General features: G+C 41.7%; 1 protein-coding gene across 2 annotated transcripts in view; it reads right to left on the bottom strand.

Annotated features, from left to right (window-relative positions):
- prkdc (protein kinase, DNA-activated, catalytic subunit) overlaps positions 1-3,450 on the bottom strand; it is a 422,427-nt gene extending 418,977 nt beyond the window's left edge. For both annotated transcript variants that reach the window (XM_030079770.1, XM_030079769.1), the window contains exon 1: positions 3,166-3,450. In XM_030079770.1, the coding sequence (XP_029935630.1) occupies positions 3,166-3,331 (166 nt within the window). In that variant the 5' untranslated portion in view covers positions 3,332-3,450. The remainder of the gene's footprint in view (positions 1-3,165) is intronic.
- Positions 3,451-20,891: the final 17,441 nt, after the last annotated feature.

The raw sequence follows: 20,891 nt of genomic DNA on the forward strand, positions 1-20,891 counted from the left end.
TGTGTGTGTGTGTGTGTACATATATATATGTGTATATATATCGATATATATCGATATATATACACATACACTACTCACAAAAAGTTAGGGATATTTGGCTTTTGGGTGAAATTTATGGAAAATGTAAAATGTTCACGCTACAGTGATATTATATCATGAAAGTAGGGCATTTAAGTAGAAGCATACACTGGTGATTTCCTCATCTCAAACAATTTCTTGAAACAAAAGCCAACAACAGTGGTGGATATACCACAACAAAAAATGTCAGTGTCAATAACTTGTCATGTGCCCTTGAGCATCAATTACAGCTTGACAACGATGTCTCATGCTGTTCACAAGTCGAATTATTGTCTGCTGAGGCATGGCATCCCACTCTTCTTGAGGGGCGGCCCTCAGGACATTGAGGTTCTGGGGTACAGAGCTCTGAGCCTCTACACGGCGACTCAGCTGATCCCATAGGTTTTCTATGGGATTCAGTTCTGGAGAAAGTACAGGCCACTCCATTTGAGGTACCCCAGTCTCCAGCAGCCATTCCCTAATGATAGCTGGAGCATCAAACACCTGATGTGAATTTTGCCATTAAACTCCTTGTTCGAGAACAGCAACTTGTGCAAAAAGTACTGAAACATTGAACAGTTGGATATGTGCATTCAAAAGTTTACAGAAGGTCACATTAAGTTCACCTGTAAAGGTTATAATGCATTTTAGGTTCATCCTGATATTTCACCCGAAAGCCGAATATCCCTAACTTTTTGTGAGTAGTGTATATATACAGTACAGGCCAAAAGTTTGGACACACCTTCTCATTCAATGGGTTTTCTTTATTTTCATGACTATTTACATTGTAGATTCTCACTGAAGGAATCAAAACGATGAACATGTGGAGTTATGTACTTAACAAAAAAAGGTGAAATAACTGAAAACATGTTTTATATTCTAGCTTCTTCAAAATAGCCACCCTTTGCACGGATTACTGCTTTGCACATTCTTGGCATTCTCTCAATGAGCTTCAAGAGGTAGTCACCTGAAATGGTTTTCCAATAGTCTTGAAGGAGTTCCCAGAGGTGTTTAGCACTTGTTGGCCCCTTTGCCTTCACTCTGCGGTCCAGCTCACCCCAAACCATCTCGATTGGGTTCAGATCCGGTGACTGTGGAGGCCAGGTCATCTGCCGCAGCACTCCATCACTCTCCTTCTTGGTCAAATAGCCCTTACACAGCCTGGAGGTGTGTTTGGGCTCATTGTCCTGTTGACAAATAACTGATGGTCCAACTAAACGCAAACCGAATGGGATGGCATGTCGCTGCAGGATGCTGTGGTAGCCATGCTGGTTCAGTGTGCCTTCAATTTTGAATAAATCCCCAACAGTGTCACCAGCAAAGCACCCACACACCATTACACCTCCTCCTCCATGCTTCATGGTGGGAACCATGCATGTAGAGACCATCTGTTCACCTTTTCTGCATCGCACACAGACACGACGGGTGTTTGGGCCAAGAAACAGAAGGAATAGACATTCCTTGTGTTTCGTGGCCTCAACAAATCTCTTCTGCTTGTTGCTTTTCCTTAGTAGTGGTTTCTTAGCCACTATTTGACCATAAAGGCCTGATTCGCACAGTCTCCTCTGCATAGTTGATGTAGAGATGTGTCTGCCACTGGAACTCTGTGTGGCATTTATCTGGGCTCTAATCTGAAGTGCTGTTAACTTGCAATTTCTGAGGCTGCTGACTCGGATGAACTCATCCTCAGCAGCAGAGGTGACTCTTGGTCTTCCTTTCCTGGGGCGGTCCTTATGTGAGCCAGTTTCGACGTAGCGCTTGATGGTTTTTGCGACTGCACTTGGGGACACATTCAAAGTTTGACTGACTGAGCTTCAGTTCTTAAAGTAATGATGGACTGTCATTTCTCTTTACTTAGCCGATTGGTTCTTGCCAACATGAATTCTAACAGTTGTCAAATAGGGCTGTCAGGGCTGTGCACCAACCTGACTTCTGCACCATACAACTGATGGTCCCAACCCTATTAAGAAGGTAAGAAATTCCACAAATGAACCCTGACAAGGCAATCTGTGAAGTGAAAACCATTTCAGATGACTACATCTGGAAGCTCATTGAGAGAGGGCCAAGGGTTTGCAGCGCTGTCAACAAAGCAAAGGGTGGCTACTTTGAAGAATCTAAAATATAAAACATATTTAGAGTTATTCAACATTTTTTTCTTAGCTACATAATTCCTTATATCTTGCTTCATATATCTGATGTCTTCAGTATGTATCTACAATGTAGAAAGTAGTAAAAATAAAGAAAAAACATTGAATGAGAAGGTGTGTCCAAACTTTTGACTGGTAGTGTGTACACATACACACACACACATACTCATTTCACCAGTGACAGATTTAATCTGTGAGTTATCTGGCATTAATTTGTTTTACTAGCAAAACAGCAAAAGAACATCAACTGACTGAATAAACTGATTTTCAAGCAGTTTGGTTTGTTACAAAGGCCAGACATGTAGTTATGATCCAGAATACTTTGGTGAATTAAAAATGCTGGTTTTCATTGCAAAATACTACTAATAGTTCTATAATATTTACACTGAACTTACTCTGTGTACTTAGTTAGTATGAGTATACTGAGTATATTCTTTGAGTAGATCTGCATTTCTTACTGCATGTAAAATGGCTACCATGATGTCATTTTATTTATATTTTTGTAAATAAATACCAATTTATGTTTTAGGCCACACATTGTGTACATCAGTTATCATTTTTATGATAACTTAACAAAACGTGGTGGTGGTGGTGGTGGTTGTGGTGTGTGTGTGTGTGTGTGTGTGTGTGTGTGTGTGTGTGTGTGTGTGGGGGGGGGTGGGGTGGGGTGGGGGTGGGGGTGGGGGGGAATCCCAAACAGCACCTACTTTGGTTAAAATCTCAACATTAATAATTTAATTCTAGCACAAGGGGCTGGCAGAACAAGAGAACCAAGTTAGTTACTGGTATTACTTAGCTCCAGGAAAACTGCGTAAAATCCCTTGAGTTAATATATTCTATCACGTGTTTAACGATTGCAAACATAGCAGCGCACCATTATACTACCAGTTTTTAATAGTTTCGCCTACAATGGGACAAAGCTTGAAACATACAATATCCAATTAAGTTTGCATAACCTTACCAAGTTCATTCTCGCTCGCTGTTAGCATGCACTCCTGTCCTAAATCACCGACAATATCGTGGCATTTTATAGCTGCAGCTCGTCTGTCTTCGTCTGTCAATGATTCGTGGAGTTTTAGAAGAAGCCCTTGAACCCCTCCATCATCACTGCTGCTGGAGGAATTCATAGCTGGAGAAATCGGCTAGGCTAACATCAGAAAACAGAACTAACAAGATTCCGGGAAACACTGGCAATCATATGTATCCGGTGTGTTGAGTTTAAGTTGACGTCTTTGTTGTCGTCGTCGTCTTCTTCTTCTTCTTCTACTTCTTCCTCTTCTTCAGCGTCAGCTGCTTCTTCTTCCTCTGTTTAATGTCGGGTTACAACCACTGCTTTTAGGTACATACTGCCTCCTACTGTACCGGAGTATGTTGTACGGGCGATATCTCTCTTGTTTTACAGAACAACAACAACAACAACAACAACAATAATAATAATAATAACAATTATTATTATTATTATTATTATTATTATTATATGAAATAATCCTTTCTCTTCCAAATATTCTATAACCGCTTTCTGTGTATCTTTAACCCATCTCCATTTTTTCCCAAAATACCCTCCAGATTCCATTCCCTTCCTGCCCTACCTATCTTTTGAGCTAATGTGATCCTTTCTTCAACATACTTTTGACAATGCATCAATATATGTTCTGCATTTTCTGAAAATTTACATTCTGTACATTCATCTGATATTCTTTTCCCCATAAAATATAATGTTTTATTTAATCCTGTATGGTTGAACCTCAGCCCAGTTAAAACTGTCTCCTACCTTCTGTTTCCTCTGTTTACACACCTTGTATTAATGGTTTTCTGAATACTATAATATTTGCTACTGCTGTTATCCCTGTCCCATCTGTCCTCCATTTCCTTATAATTTCTTTCCTGAGTATTCCCTTCACTTCTCCTTTGTCAAAAGGTATATTTATGACCTCCTTCATGCTGGGTGCTTTTTTTTTTTTTTTTTTTTTTTTTTTTTTCCTTTTTTCCTTTTATACCTACATGGGCAGGTACCCAACAAAATCTGACATCTATCCCAATTCTCTGCAATCTGAATATGCTTTGCTGGACTTCCATTATGAGTTCCCTATTGGAACTCATAATGAGGAGAACTGCAGCCGAATCAACACATCACTCTGTCTGATATTCCTGCCTCTATCCACTGTAATCCTGAATGAAATGATGGCCACCATCATTTCTGTTGTACAGACATTTGATCTGGTATTCTTTTCCCTATACTCATGTTCATTAAACATATATAAACTAGGCAAAAAAAGTTCTGCACCGCTTTTTCAGTCTATAATTTCTCCCCTTTATTTATACCAAATAGTGTTGTATCTTATACCATTGTAAACCATGATTCGTCTTCTTTCCAATGAGATACAACTTGTAAGAATCCTGAATTTCTGGAACGAGTGACACCGGTAATTGTGAGGGAAGCGACCAATTTTTTTTTTTTTTTTTTTTTTTTTTTTTTGAGAAAATCCCCTGCAATATTTTTTCAGCTGATCATTTCTCCCATTTAACAATACAAGGATACAAGGAAGTTTATTGGTCATTATACAACAGGTTGTATAATGAAATTAAAAAGTGGTTCCCTCTTGACTGATTAACTGATTGTATAAAAAATAAAATTATTAAACATGGAGGAGTGTAGATGGTGCATTTAGTAGTCTCTCAGCCTGTGAGAAGAAGCTGCTCTGTAGTCTGGTGGTACGGCAGCGGATACTTCTGTATCTTTTGCCTGATGGCAGCAGGGTGAACAGGCTGTGGCTGGGGTGGGTGTTGTCTTTTAGGATCTTTTTGGCTCTGTGCAGGCACCTCACCTCCCCAATATCATTGATGCTTGGTAGATGGGTATCAGTGATGTTTTGGGCAGTTTTAATCACTTGTTGCAGAGTCTTCCTGTCCTGGGCCGTGCACATCCCATGCCAGTTTGTGATGTTTCCAGTCAGGATGCTTTCAATCACTCCTTTGTAGTTGACAAGAACTTGGCGTGGGAATTTTGCTTTCTTAAGTTTCCTTAAGAAATACAGCCGTTTCTGAGCTTTTTTAACCAGGGCAGAGATATGTGAAGTCCATGACAGGTTCTCTGTTATGTTGAATCCCAGGAACTTGAAACTGCTCACTTGCTCCACCTCAGCTCCATTGATGTAGACAGGGTTGTGTGTCTTTGCCTCCTTTTTTCGAAAATCAACTATCAGCTCTTTGGTTTTGCTGACGTTGAGGTTGTTTTCTGTGCACCATTCTGCAAGATGGTTGATTTCCTCCCAATATGAAAACTCATCATTGCTGGAAATCCGGCCGATGATGGTGGTGTCATCCGCAAACTTCACAATAGAGATCTCTCCATGTCGGGGGTTGCAGTGGTGGGTGTACAGCGTGAACAGGAGGGGGCTGAGCACACAGCCCTGGGGAGCTCCGGTGTTGAGCACTAGAGTGGAGGAGGAGAGACTGCCAATCCGAACTGACTGGGGTCTGTTTGTGAGGAAGTCCAGTATGCAGTTGCAGAGAGTGGTACTGATGCCCAGAGTGTTCAGTTTTCCAATCAGCTTCATAGGGGAGATTGTGTTGAAAGCTGAGCTGAAATCAACAAACAGCATTCTGGTGTAGGTGTTGCTTTTCTCCAGGTGAGTGAAGACTGAGTGGAGAGCAGTGGAGATGGCATCCTCTGTGGATCCTTTGGTTCTGAATGCAAACTGCTGAGGGTCCAGACTGGCAGGGATGTTGTTCTTTATGTGCTGGAGAACCAGTTTCTCAAAGCACTTCATCAGGATGGGGGTGAGTGCCACAGGGCGGTAGTCATTTAGATCAGACACTGCAGACTTTTTTGGCACAGGGATGATGGTGGCTGTCTTGAAGCAGGTGGGAACACTCTCCTGTGACAGCGATATGTTGAAAATGTCAGTAATGACATCTACTAGCTGGTTGGCACATGTTTTTAGTACACGGCCAGGGATGTTGTCAGGCCCAGCAGCTTTACTCATATTCACTTTCAACAGGACTTTCCTCACATCCACTGTGGATACTGACAGTGGCCGGTCCTCTGGAGGCGGAGTAGACTTTACAGCTGACTCCCTGTTGAGGAGGTCAAAGCGAGCATAAACTGTGTTTAGCTCGTCTGGCAGCGTGGCCTCACACATGATGGGAGCACTCCTGCTTTTGTAGCCTGTCACATTTTTGACCGCCTGCCACAAGTCTTTGCTGTTGTTGGTGTTGAGGTTTCTCTTCAGTCTCTGCTGATGCCTTCGCTTTGCCTCCTTGATGCCAGCTTTCAGTTTTGCTCTGGCAGTGTTGTAGGTTTCTTTGTCACCTGACTTAAAGGCAGCTTTTTTGGCTCTACATAGAGCTCTCACCTCTCCATTCATCCAGGCTTTCTCATTAGGGAATGATTTAACTGTCCTTATTTTTACCACATCATCAGCACATTTGCTGATGTATGATGTCACTGATGATGTGTATTCTTCAAGGTCAATATGGTTCTCCTGGGTAGCAGCATCTTTGAGTAGCAGGGAGATGTGGTCTGACTGGCCAAAATGAGGACGAGAGAGGGCTCTGTAGCTGCCAGGAACATTGGTGTAGACATGGTCCAGTGTGTTGTTTCCTCTGGTGGAGATGTGGACATACTGGTGGAATCTTGGCAGAACAGTTCTGAGGTCTGTTTGATTAAAATCCACAGCAACAATAATAACAGCATCTGGCTGTTTTGTCACGTGACCGCTGATGACCTCATACAATTCCTGGAGTGCATTTTTTGAATTTGCATCCAGTGGAATGTAAACAGCAGCAACAAACACACTGGTGAATTCTCTAGGCAGGTAATATGGCCGACATCTCAGCAGTAAAAACTCAATGTCAGGTGAACATTTTCCATCCACTCTGACTGCACCTGTGCACCAAGCATCATTAATGTACACACAGAGTCCGCCCCCTCTCATCTTACCGGAGTCTTCCCACATAGCAGAGACATTTGGCCCACATTTGGCTGGAAGCTGGCACAGGTGGCATTCAGTCGGCACTGGCATGCAGCATATGGACCAAACATGGCCCATATGTGGCAGAGGTGGCACCATCTTTAAGGTGGCAAACAAGATGTGGGCCAGTTGTTGAGTGTAGTATTTGGCCCAGATGTAAAATTAGAATTGTGGGCCACTTGTGGGTGGCCGGTTTTGTTCCACAGTTAATTGTAATTTCAGATATTTTTGAGTACCTTACTCAAACAGGAATTCCTGTTTGCAACATGTCAAGCTAAATCCATCCAACAATAAATATTTCATCAAGTAAAATGGATTGTCCAAAGATTCTGTATCAAATAAAACACAAATCAACGAGTAAGTTGAGCGCAGAGTATTTGGTTGCTAGGCAACGCTGTAAACGGACATATATGTCCGTTTACACTGTGCAGGGATATTTTGTGCTGCGGTCTGCCAGTGGGTTACACTGATTTTACAACGGCATGGAACGCGGCTCAGCCAATCACATTTAAGGATGGGAAGCACCCGTTTTATAAACAACGGATAAAACGCACACACAATGGGCCCAGGCCCACCCGGGCCCATTGCTGGCGCCGCCTATGTGGTAGAACAACCGGTGCCGGTGCCCCTCTGGCCGCTAGCGGCGCCCCTCCAGCAGATGGTGCCCTTAGCATTTGCCTATACTGCTTATGCCACGGCCCAGCCCTGCATATCATGTTCATAACGCAGCGTGCTGCCAACTTGAAATCAAATAGATGCAATAAAAACTTAATTCAGCAGCTGAATCAAAATGAAAAGTCTCAAGTGTCTCTCTACAACTTGCAATGCGCATCAGTCTTGTGACCTTGTTCTCCCCAGGCGACTTCGCTGCGCTGTTTTGATCCGGTTCTGCAGAGAAAAACCTCTCTCTCTCTCTCTCTCTGGTAGGGGAGACTGGGGTAAGTTGAGCCAAAGGGTAAGTTGAGCCACCCCCTGTTGCTAGGAAATGGTAAAAAAAACATTGATCATTTGACCAAATATTTAAGAGGAAGGCATCATTTCATGGAGTCTGTGAAGGTAAGAACCACATGGGTAAAGTGGTTAGACATTTATTTCCAAAAAAACATTTTTTACTCTTGAAAGTGAATTCAGTCTATCATCAGTTTCCTGAGAATTGTGTTAAGACCAAAACAGATCATTTTAAATTTGTTTTATACATCAGTTGTGGTATCTATGAGCTACAACATGAGGTCATAAACCTAGCCTAAAAGTGCACCATTTTAGTTCATTCATTCATTCATCTTCTAAACCGCTTATCCTCACTAGGGTCGCTGGAGCCTATCCCAGCGCTCATAGGGCGAAGGCAGTGAAACACCCTGGACAGGTTGCCAGTCCATCACAGGGCAGACAGACAAACACTCACACCTAGGGGCAATTTAGCTTCTCCAATTCACCTAACCTGCATGTCTTTGGATGGTGGGAGGAAACCGGAGTGCTCGGAGGAAACCCACGCAGACACGGGGAGAACATGCAAACTCTACACAGAAAGGACCCCGGGTGGGAATCGAACCCAGGACCTTCTTATTGTGAGGCGACAGTGCTAACCACTGCACCACCGTGCCGCCCACCATTTTAGTTGTGGGAACTAAAAAATTCAAAATGGTAGCTCTGGGGTAAGTTGAGCCATTTGGCCAGGGGTAAGTTGAGCCGCCCCAGGAACAGCTGGAGAAGAAGTGTAGAGGCAGAAATGTCGGAGAGTGGGCTCAGCTGGGGGGAGCTTGAGCAAAAAGCCACGAACAGAGTGAAATGGAGGATATTTGTCAGTGGCCTATGCACCCAAGAGGAGTAAAGGGCTTAAGTCAAGTAAGTCAAGTTGAGCCGGAGCCCCATACACTTAATAAGTGTATTTTGGCTGTAGCCTAAATGTCTTAAATATTAAATAAATATGAAATACTGAATGAATGAATGAATGACTAAATAAATAAATAACTGAATAAATAAATAAATAAATATTAATTACTTATTAAGTATATGGGGTAAGTGTATTTTGGTTAAATGTTCAAATGTGTTACGTTCATATGTTCATAACTGACCTTACTGTCAGCAAGGACACCAAGAAACTAGTGTTCTAGTGTTTTCTTTCCAAAAACACAGCTGTTAATGTTCTCTTCCCAAGTTCACTTTAAGGCATGTTAAAACAGCTGTTTATTGTACCTGTTGAATTATGTTTAATAAATAAAAATACACATGAATGTGAAGAAGTGACTGTTATTTAGGGAGGGAGAAGGTGAGGGAGGGGTGGGATGGAGGTGTGGAGGAGGGTGGGGGGAGTAGGGATACGGCTCAACTTACCCCGCTCCTATGCTCAACTTACCCCATACACGGGGTAAGTTGTGCCACGAGACCACTTTTTTTGGACATGCTATATTATGGAAACAGTTATGTTTACACTCATTCTGTTTGTTTGAAGAGATGCACAACATCCTGAAATATATGCAGATACCTGTATCTTAGTTAGCGACCAAACTATGATTGCCTTGATGTATTGATCCTAAATATGAAAAATGGCTCATCTTACCCCAGTCTCCCCTACACTGGAGACAGGAATCACTCAGGCTATTTTAAAAAATAAATAAATAAAATTACGTGGAAATTGACTGTTTTAATAAAATTCAGATTGTGCTTAAAGGGAATATTTTCACCGGACATTTAAAAATTACCGGACTTTGGCAGATTTTACCAGTCATAGTCCGGTGATTACCGGATAACGGAAACCCAGTGTGAAATATTTATAGGTCTATATATGGAAGAGGAACTGTGTAGTTAACACGAGCAGCGCCAGATACCATGACTGTAAAAAAAAAAAGACATCACCATATTGGACACACTGGGCTCTGTTTTCCCGCAGCGCAGGGTGGCGCAGTGAGGCCCGGATTTTAATACTCAAATGTTGACAGGTATGTGACAGGCGCATAGCGCGCACACGTCACCAAAACCTCACGGGCAGGTTTCCGGAATGTCAGGCACATTAACAATGCAATAAATACCGACAAAAACACTATACCACATAAATTTATCTCCATATCGACTGTGCTGTCACAACTGATGTCAGATCAAAGGAGATTGGCACCGTTTGTGCTGATTGTGAGGTTTGGTGACGTGCGCGCACTGCCCGCCTGTCAGCCAAAATTGCACTACGTCGGCCCAGCTCCGCCTTGCGCTGAAAGTAGACGTGGGTAAACAGAGAAAATAGAGCGGGAATTATTATTATTTTTTTTTTATCTCTCTTAAAATACAAAGTGAAATGTTACTGACGTTTCTGATGTGTCTGATACATGCATAGATATACGGTATTATGGTTTCATGGGTCTGTTGCTGCACGATTTGTTTTGAATATGAATATCCAATAAAAATTGAGATGTGGTGATGATGATGTGGATGTGACGTCACCGGAAGGAGTATACCGCCAATTGTTGAGGCTGCTGGTGCTGAGTCACTGCCGCTCACTGCCACGGTCTATCTGTTGTTCCCAATATCATCGGGATATTACCAGCAAAAAAGTGGTAAGTGAAAAATATGCATTATATGTTTAGGGTTAGGTAACTTTTTTAGAGAGTACATTGGTTGTTTGCGTACAAAGACGACGTTTTGTTGGGAGTCTTGCTCATGGTCTGCCTTGAACGTTAACGATGGGGCTAACAACGTTAATCTAGCTAACTAACATTATAGCGCCAGGATGCCATTTTGGGCAAAGCTGGTTTGCAAATAAATATAGAGGACATCAGATAACGTTAATGATACTAATGTGACATTCACATTACCGTCTTCAGAGGCTTCAAAACAGCAGAGCGTGATAATCTACACTGTCGCCGTGAACGAGGTTGTTAAGTGGGTATGTCCTTACAGGAAGCTAACGTTAGCTAGCATAATGTCAGATAGCTAGCTAACACGCAACAAGCCATTGTGTGTTTAAAACTGTACGTTACATGCCTGGTAGTTACTGCTGCAATAGCTGCCGCCCTCTGCCTAGCTATATATATTTATATATATATATATATATACACACACACACACACACACACACACACACCACACATCACACACACACCACATAATTTCGTAGTAAATGTAAAATAACAGCAGGCATTTTGCGCCTTTTGGAAAAGCGCGCACCAAACCATAGTGACCATAGACAAAGAAAGAGGCTAGATTGGCCCCTCCCACTTTTTTCACGGCAGACTTGGCAGCCATCTTGAAGCTGATCAGTGGCGGTTCTGCCATGGTTGCCCAGCCCTGGGCGAAATTACTGCCTTGCGCCCTTTCGTGTTACTACTACTAATTCTTATAATACTTTTATATGGTCAAAATCTTGTTGGGCATTTTCAATGGAAAAATATCGCTTTAGATTCAGATGAATACGGTATGGTAATAGAAAACTGCTTTGCAGCTGCAACCGCTACTGTGTGTGATCCTTGGTGGTCAGGCAGTGTTCACAGGTACAATAACTACATGAGAACCTCAGTATAGACAAATGCTAAGGGCGCTATCTGCTGGAGGGGCAGCGCTAACGGCCAGAGGGGCACCGACAGCGGATGTTCTACCGGCGGGTTTTTTAATGTTAGGTCAAAAGCTAGTAATGTTAAATGGCTGGACTGTGCACGAAATGCTACAGGGCTTTTCATTTGTACATCTTCTGGTTACCACACCTGCTAGCTTTCCACCCAAGTGAGGCAGTAGATGCAGAGAGGGACACAGACGAGTGGCCATGATTTTAAAATTGCAGTAGACCATATTACGATGCAATTAATTGTGCAGTCCACGTTAGTTTGTGTGTGTGTGTGTGTGTGTGTGTGTGTGTGTGTGTGTGTGTGAGTGTGTGTGTGAGACAGAGGAGCACACACCCACCAGTGCTGTCTGAAGCTCAGCGCGGCGAGAACAAAGTTAAAACAGCAGCGCAGTGACATAGATTGTGTAACAAAGCGAAGAGTTGCCACTCCGCTCTATTTTCACTTGCTAACAGCAGCACACTGGCTTAGCTTGTCTATTCAGGGAAGAGGTATCACTTCGGCTTATTTTTCAATCTGTGTTATCACATGCATACTGCTGCTCATTCATTGGTAGCTGAATTGTTAGGTCTGTTTGATAAGCAATTTACAAGGAAGTCCTTCCCAGACTACTTAATTGGTACTGGGTATCATACTGTTAAGTTCTACTCTAGGCATTGGTTAAACACTTGAGTTTTGATAAGGAGAGGGCAGGACCACACTGGTCATCTTTGATTGATAGCTTATTTGAACCCCTCCCTTGACTGAGTAAGCATTGGTTTAGTTAATTGTACTCCTTTTCTTTTAGCTTATGAGCAACAGGCTTCACTGAAGGGAAGGGTTTTAAATAAGCTGTCAGGGTGAACCCTCAGAGTGAGTTTGCATTAATAACTACACAATTGACCAATGACACAACAACAGCGGAGAAACATTTATAAAGATTTCTTCATGTGTCATGGCAGTTTCATGTCATCTTATTAACATTTCAAATAAAATGAATGTAACCTGTTGCAGATGACCTTCCTGACAGTCATTCGGGGACTTCTGAAACCCATTATTGCTGACCCCCAGACAAATGAAAATACAGGTATGCACTTTTTGGCTTGATGACGTGATGTCAAATAAAATTATTGATCAGTGATCTTGAGAAATTGATAAATCTGTTCCAAGGTGCATTCAAGCTGTCTTGGTAGCTTGTGGTGGCCCAATGCCTTATTAAAAAGCACTCTGTGTTTATATGATCTTTGTCCACTTAAAGTAGTTGTTCTTGTTTTTGTTATCGTTGCTTAAGTAGGGATGTGTATGTTAATACGGTTGGTGCCTGTTCTATCACAGATGAGCCCCCTCTTCCCACTCCCACCAAAAAAAGGTTCAGAAGAAAGCACAGTCTGTTGGTGAGTATGTTCAACCACTTTTACATTTTGTGGTAAAACACCTTAAGACCTCTTTACTGTGCTTGAATTGCATACTACAAAATATAAACTGTTGTATGTGACATACAGTGAACTGATAAGGAAGTTGTGCTGCAATTAATGTTATGCCATCTTTTCTCTTTTTGAGGAGCAAAAGGAGGTACCAGTGATACGGATCCAAACCAAAGTGGTTCCCCTCAATCCTCTCTGTCTGCCGCACACAGCCGAAGGAGTCCCTCTCTGTCCGCCACGCGCAGCCGCCGGAGTCCCTCTCTGTCCGCCACACGCAGCCGAAGGAGTCCCTCTCTGTCCGCCACGCGCAGCCGAAGGACTCCCTCTCTGTCCGCCGCGCGCAGCCGAAGGCATCCTTCTCTGTCCGCCGCGCACAGCCGAAGGAGTCCCTCTCAGTCCGCCAAGCGCAGCCGAAGGAGTCCCTCTCTGTCCGCCAAGCGCAGCCAAAGGAGTCCCCCTGAGTCCCCTGTGCGCAGCCGCCGCAGTCCCTCTCTGTCTGCCACGCGCAGCCGAAGGAGAACTCATCCTACAAGTCCCTCTCACAAAGCCAAAAGAGAAGTCGTCTCACTGAGTCCCCCCTCACACAGCCGAAGGAGACCTCTTCCGCCTGAGTCTCTCTCACAAAGCCAAAGAAGGAGTCAGCCCACTGAGTCCCCCTCACAGAGCTGTAGGAGTCTGTCCCTCTCAGATGAAGAACGGAGTTCCTCGGGCTCCCAGTCAAAGAGGAAGAGCAGAACCTCCAAACTGGCCTCCCATGATAAATACAAAAAGAGGTGAGTCTTTCACCAGGAAGACACTATGCTAACATAAATCTACCTGAATTTTTAAGTACACCACAGTAGCTACATGTGGAAGCAAAAGATTAGATCATCAAGTCAGACTTTATTCATATATTGCATTTCATTTCAGCCTGATAGTAATTTTCCCAAGAGATGCTAAAAATCAATTTACTCTTTAACTGCCTCCTTTTACCTGTTGGCATATTGATGTTTCTCTTCCCATCAGTGATGGCCAGAGTAAGCACAGTTTAGAGACAGGCCGGAGGCAGCAGCCCATTACTCAGACACCACAATCTGACTGGTCCAACAAGAGAGTAAGGTCCCTGAGCACAGAGCTGTCATGTGAGGGACAAAGACGGTATGTGCCACTGCAATGCCAAAGCAATGAGGCCAGGTAAAGATCGGAGCCTGCTCACAGAGTCTTCCAACGTACCTCAAGCCCACAAGGGAAGGGCTTTCCAATGTCCGAGAAAAGTAAGTTGGGCCTAGCGGTAGGCACTCACGATATTGTGATGTTGCTTTGTTGCAGAGTTTTATCCCAGTTTGGCTGCATATTGACCATAGAGAACAAACTAGCCCTGCGCTTCCTGAATTTGATGTTGCAAAGCACATAATTTTGTAAATTGTCACCTTCTTAAAATAATGGCCTATGTCTTTTTTTTTTTTCTTTTTGACAAAAATGATTTTTTTTTGTCTAAGTCATCTCTTCATGATACTGGCCACCTCTGGTAAAATTGCCTACATCCTTAATTGAACAGATCATCTCTTCTCCTCAGCTGAGCTTCAATAAACATCCTTTGCATAAGACATCACAGTGTCCTAAGGTCTTCACTCTGAGAGCTGACCAGAACTTCACTCTTTTCCATCACAGGAACGATAGACATTTTTCTACCGTGGCATGATATATATCGTCATATCACACAGCCCTAATTACTTGTATTATTAAATAACTAAATGTACTCCCATCTCTCCTAGAATTTCAGAAGAATGTCTTCAAGATCCTTATGGAAATAAGAGATTCAATCAGAATTGCTCTGCCATCCACTGCAGTAGCGTTTCACGTAAATCCAGCCAACACAGAGAGAGATTTAGAAGAACTGGAGAATCGACTGGCAGATGAAAGTGAGAGGACAGCCTTGGTAAGTTTCCAATTATTCATCTTCTTGATTATCTTTGTGTGAGCCAAATGATGGCTGCATTATCAGACCACAGAATGCTGTGATTGACCAATCAGAATAAAGTATTCAATGTAGCCGTGTAATAAATTAATTTATTAAAGGGTGTAACGGAGGGCATGGAGGGTGTAGCTGTTTAATTACTGTGAAATAGCACTTAAACATTTTACTGATCTGACTGCACTTACCTGTACAAATTCCCAGTTAAATATAATGTTGAGTTGAGTTTGAAGTTAAATGAACATGTTAAAATAATACAAACAAAATAAAAACAAGCCATAAAAAAGAAAAAGACAAACAGGATCCTCAACAGCACATTAACGACAGATAATGAACATAAATATTTTTCTACATGTTCAGTAGGAGTAAGGAAGTTTTTAAAAACTTTTTTGGTCCTATCCTACCCCCTCTGTTCTTTACAATTTCTTTACCTCCTTTATCCTTCTTTGTTGGCTATAATATAGCTAATAAATACTGCTCTCTGAAGAAATAAGTGTTGTGTAGTGTTTTATACAGTCAACAGACAATGGATTTTATTTAGAAATAAGCTGTGAGCGAAAGTAGGCCTATGCGCAATACAGCCTGAAAAAGAACCTCCTAGGCAGGGCAAGTCGAAATTTCAATGGGGCAGGTAGATTTGAGAAGTACTTGCCCTGCAGGACGAGTAGGAACAAACCTTAACGTCAGACCCTGCACTTAAATATCTTCATTTTACAATTACTAAATTTCACATAATACTAAAAATGGTCAAGTATGATCACTTGAAAGAAAAGAAACTGGTTGTACCAGCAAGCACTGCTATTGTGTCATACTTGATTTTTTGTGTGTGTGTGTGTGTGTTTCAGGTAGCCCATTTGAAAATACTGGGAGGTGTTGATGAGGTGGACATGGTTAAGAAATCGATGGCTGCGTAAGTATTAAGCAACAGGTTTCCTAGAGAAGGAAGATAGTCAAGAGTTCTCTGAGACAGGCTTGGTGCTCTTGTTAATACATACAGTGAGAGGGATGAAGCAGCAGACCCAATTTTCACAGATTTCGCCAAATTTCCAAAATTTATATAAAGGTTCTTGACCAAAAATCACTCCATATGCTGTAATACAGTGAAAGTTACAGCCAAATTAAGAGTGAAAAATGACCCCTACTGGATGAAAACGCCCCAACCGCACATGCGTGTTAGGTAAAATAAGAATGTGCTCATGGTTTTGTGTTTCATAACCACATTTACCAACATTGCAAAGTTTCAGCTGTGAGACTGGCAGTTGAATCAGGCTTGGATCAAATCATTGAAGATTTGAGAGCTCCCTAATCTTTTCCTGCTTTTTGTCCTTTGTCAATCTGCTGAATACTGTGGCCTGTGTTTTTTTTTCAGAACTCTCTCAAATTACATGATGGCCAGGATGAGCCTCAAGGGGAAGTGTGGGAAACTGCCGTTTTCCAAGACAGTGCTTTTCCAGATCATCTGTGGTAAGTTTAAATTTTTAATTGAAAATAGAAAAACCTTTAGGACATTTGGACCCTGTTTTTTTGTGCTTATCCATAAGATAACACTCCATTTGTTAGACATGTGCTAAAATGTACACCATTTTTAAGAAGGATCTAACTTGTGGTTTGTTCCTCTTTAGATGCTGTCACCGTGACCTATAAAACAACACAAACCAAAATCATGGATACATTGTCGAAATATCTTAGATATGCACCTGAGAGGATAGGTGGTGGTGGTCGTAAAAAATGATGACCTCCAGACTCCACTGATGCCCTGCCTTCCACCACCATCATCACTAATCTCCGGTTGCTGCCCTCCTGGTTGGAAATTGCGCATTAAAGTACCCTTTTTTTCTTTTGGTTGAAAACGCAGCGCCAAAATGGCCTCCTAGTTGACATTGACGCACTAAATTGCCCTCTTGGTTGAAATTTACACACTATAGTGCCCTCTTGGTTGAAAATGCCGCACTACAGTGCCCTCTTGGTTGAAAATGCTGCACTACAGTGCCCTCTTGGTTGAAAACACTGCCCTTTTTTTTTTTCTTCTTTTTTTTGGTTGAAAACGCAGCGCCAAAATGGCCTCCTAGTTGACATTGACGCACTAAATTGCCCTCTTGGTTGAAATTTATACACTATAGTGCCCTCTTGGTTGAAAACACTGCCCTTTTTTTTTTTCTTCTTTTTTTGGTTGAAAACGCAGCGCCAAAATGGCCTCCTAGTTGACATTGACGCACTAAATTGCCCTCTTGGGGGGTTGAAAACGCAGCAATGCTGCCGCTGCTACTGTGTATTTGGTCACAGATGAGTTGCGATTCATGAGGTTTTTTTTTTTTTGCACCTGTATTTTCACATAGTTCTAGACCTATAGGTCGGAGCACTACTGTTATTCTATTTAGCTTGATTTTGCTTTCAAAAGGCACCAGATTGATGGATTTAAATGTACAATTTTCAAAAATGTTCTCACAGGGAAGCATGCCCCCTGACCCCCCTAGGGAGAGTGCCCTTTTTTCATTTTCGCCCCTGCCCTTCAATAATCCTGTGCACACCAATGAATCTCCTCCTTTTAGGGTTTCATGTTTTTATTTTCTAGTGTTCAATTGCAGTTTGTACCAAACTTCTTATCTCTATCTGGTGCTTTCTCTTGTTTTGGTTTGAATTGGTGTTGAATATAACATTCTGTAAATACTGAATTAGTTGTTCTGTTCAGGTAACAACTCTTATGTTGTATCATTTTTTTTTTTTTAGTATTTTTTTTTTTTTGACATGTATCATGTGTTCCATGTTTTCTATATCTATGTATCTATCGATTGATAGATAGATATAGATATATATTAAGATATGTAATCTATCTATATGTATATAATCTATTTATAATCTATCTATCTATCTATCTATCTATCTATATACATATAAATAAAGAAATATATGTTCTGAAAAATTGGTTTGTTTTCATTTTGCAGTCACTGATTTTTTTTTTTTTCGTACATCCCACTCTTGCACTGACCGTGTTTGTGAGAAATCAGTCTGTGAAAGAGCATCTCATATAACTTGTAACAGCTACTTCTCTTATCAGTAGACTCATTTGGTCATATTCTATTTTTGTGTAATACAAGTTATCTTAAAAGCTATTCAGTGTTAGAAAGTATGACGAAACAAAGTTGGCATCTAAACGTTTATTGAGTTTGCAAAATCAACTCTTAATTCAATATTAATTCACTGTTGTGCCTTCAATACTAGTTCACTCATGTTGAAACGTGAGACATTGAAACAACATCACAATATCAACGCTGATTCGCTTTGCAAGATCAACACTTATTCAATATTAATTCACTGTTGTGCCTTCAACATTAGTTCACTCATGTTAAGACGTGAGACATTGAAACAACATCACAATATCAACGTTGATTCGCTTTGCAAAATCAACACTTAATTCAATTTTAATTCACTGCTGTGCCTTCAACACTAGTTCACTCATGTTGAAACGTGAGACATTGAAACAACATCACAATATCAACGTTGATTCGCTTTGCAAAATCAACACTTAATACAATATTAATTCACTGTTGTGCCTTCAACATTAGTTCACTCATGTTGAAACGTGAGACATTGAAACAACATCACAATATCAACGTTGATTCGCTTTGCAAAATCAACACTTAATTCAATTTTAATTCACTGCTGTGCCTTCAACACTAGTTCACTCATGTTGAAACGTGAGACATTGAAACATCACAATATCAACGTTGATTCGCTTTGCAAAATCTACACCAAATTCAACATTGATTCACCCATGACTTATGATGTTGATTCAGTGTTGAATAAATGTTGAAATGCCAGCTGGGTAATGAGAGTCAGTGTTGACATAGCATACGCATTCACTTGGTCAGCAATTTTCTGCCTGCACTCCTCTCTCGCCTTATTTGCGGCCACAGTGTTGTTCTTAGCGTTAATTTCATTTTTTAAATTTCCATAGCTTTCCATGAGGACAAGCTGCTCCTCTTGTGTGAAATATGCAGCCCGTGAACGGTCCATTTTTCGCGGAAGTAGAATCATATGACGCCAAAACGCCCCCTTTTCTGTGAACGCTCAGAGAGCACAAAGTTGACAGCCGGACTTAACAAACCTTGATGATAACCACCGTCGTGATACCACTTAACTTTGACTGGAGCTTTAGGTTTTGTTGAGCCTGATAGTGAACACAAAGCCTGGCTATGTTGAGCCTCCTTCGTAGTACAGCCCTCTGGGGTCCGTTTCACGAAGCAGGTTCAACAAACTCCGAGTCTTACCCCGAACTCTGATTTGATCTACTCTGAGATAGGAAATTCTGAGTTTTCGGTGCCAGAACAGCTGATTTGAGTTAGTTTGATCAACTCAGAGTAGTTTCACCTGGAGTTAAGCGTGTGTACCACAGCTATAAAAAGACAGCGTCAATGGAGCCCCGATTTGAAGAGTCACCATGGCAACGGGGAAGCGTCGGGCTGCGTTTTTCACCCCAGCTGAATTGTAATCTTAATGCATTCATACAGCGAGTTTGGAAAAAAAGTGCAACACCGCTGCAGCGGCAAGGAGAGGGAGACGGCGTGGGAGAACATTGCTGCTTGGGTCAGTGCGTAAGTTTAAATGTAGTCCGTTGCAATCACAATAATATTTCTGGGGAAAACTGCTTGAATGGTAGCCTATTAATTTATTTCATTTAGGTGCAATCCCGCGGGGGAGAAGCGCACTTGGCAGCAGTTTAAGATGAAATATAAAAACATTGTTCAAACAGGTAAGACCTCAGCATAAACATCTATGCGCGGTCACCATCTCCCGATGAAAATTTAATTCTCTGCGCAGTAACACTGCACCTCATCCACGGGATCGTTGTCGAAAGGACATGCCATGTTCGTGAAAAAAGTCGCCACCTAACTACTAATGGACTTCTAATAAAGGCCTACTGACTGTTTTTTGTTTATTATTATTATTATTATTATTATTATTATTTTAAATAACAGACGGCAGAACTAATATGCCACGCCAAAACTGGCCTGCTGACTGAATGAATGAGGAAGTTAAATACCATGTGTGGCTGAAAGAGGGCGGACACAGAGAGAAACTCGAGGTTTCATGAGAAAAACCTGGTCCCGACCAGGTTAGTTTCATGGAGTCTGTTACTGCGGTAACTGACCGAGAGCTTAAGTTACCTCCCTCTGTGAAACAGGCTAGAGTTAGGCCTACCCCTCTTTCTCTGCTTTGAGTTACCTCCCTGAAACGGAAAACTCAGAGTTTCTCTCATTTCAGGGTTAACAGACTCAGAGTTTTCACTAAACCTGCTTCGTGAAACGGACCCCTGGGCTGTAAATCCTGCAGAAATGCAGGTGAATGTTTGTCTCAGAAAATTAAGTGGCAGTAATTACGTGTGCACTATAATTCGCTGATGTCAATTTGTCATTTGGCAGTTTTTTCTTTTGCTTTTTCCATAAATGAAAATTGGGCTGTCATAGGCTGTTCTAGTCTAGTAAATGTTGTAATGCTGTTCTTGTTCTCCGTTCTGAAATAAACCCTTTTTCCCCCATAATTCTGATTGGCTGCTGTTAAATCCAGTTTCTGATTGGCTGTGGATGGTAATTAAGCGACACCTCAATTAAGATTGTTTGTTAAAATTGTCAATTTGTAAAGAGCAGTTTTTTTTTTAAATCAGAAAGAATACTAATTATAGCTACAAAACAAGATAATAATCAACATTAATATTAAGGAAAGATGACCAAACTACATGATATTTACAGGGGGGCGGTAAGCAACCTGGATGATGTACAGGGGGGCGCTGACCCGAAAAAGGTTGAGAACCACTG

The sequence above is a fragment of the Myripristis murdjan genome, chromosome 20, assembly GCF_902150065.1.
Source record: "Myripristis murdjan chromosome 20, fMyrMur1.1, whole genome shotgun sequence".
NCBI classification, from domain to species: Eukaryota; Metazoa; Chordata; class Actinopteri; order Holocentriformes; family Holocentridae; genus Myripristis; species Myripristis murdjan.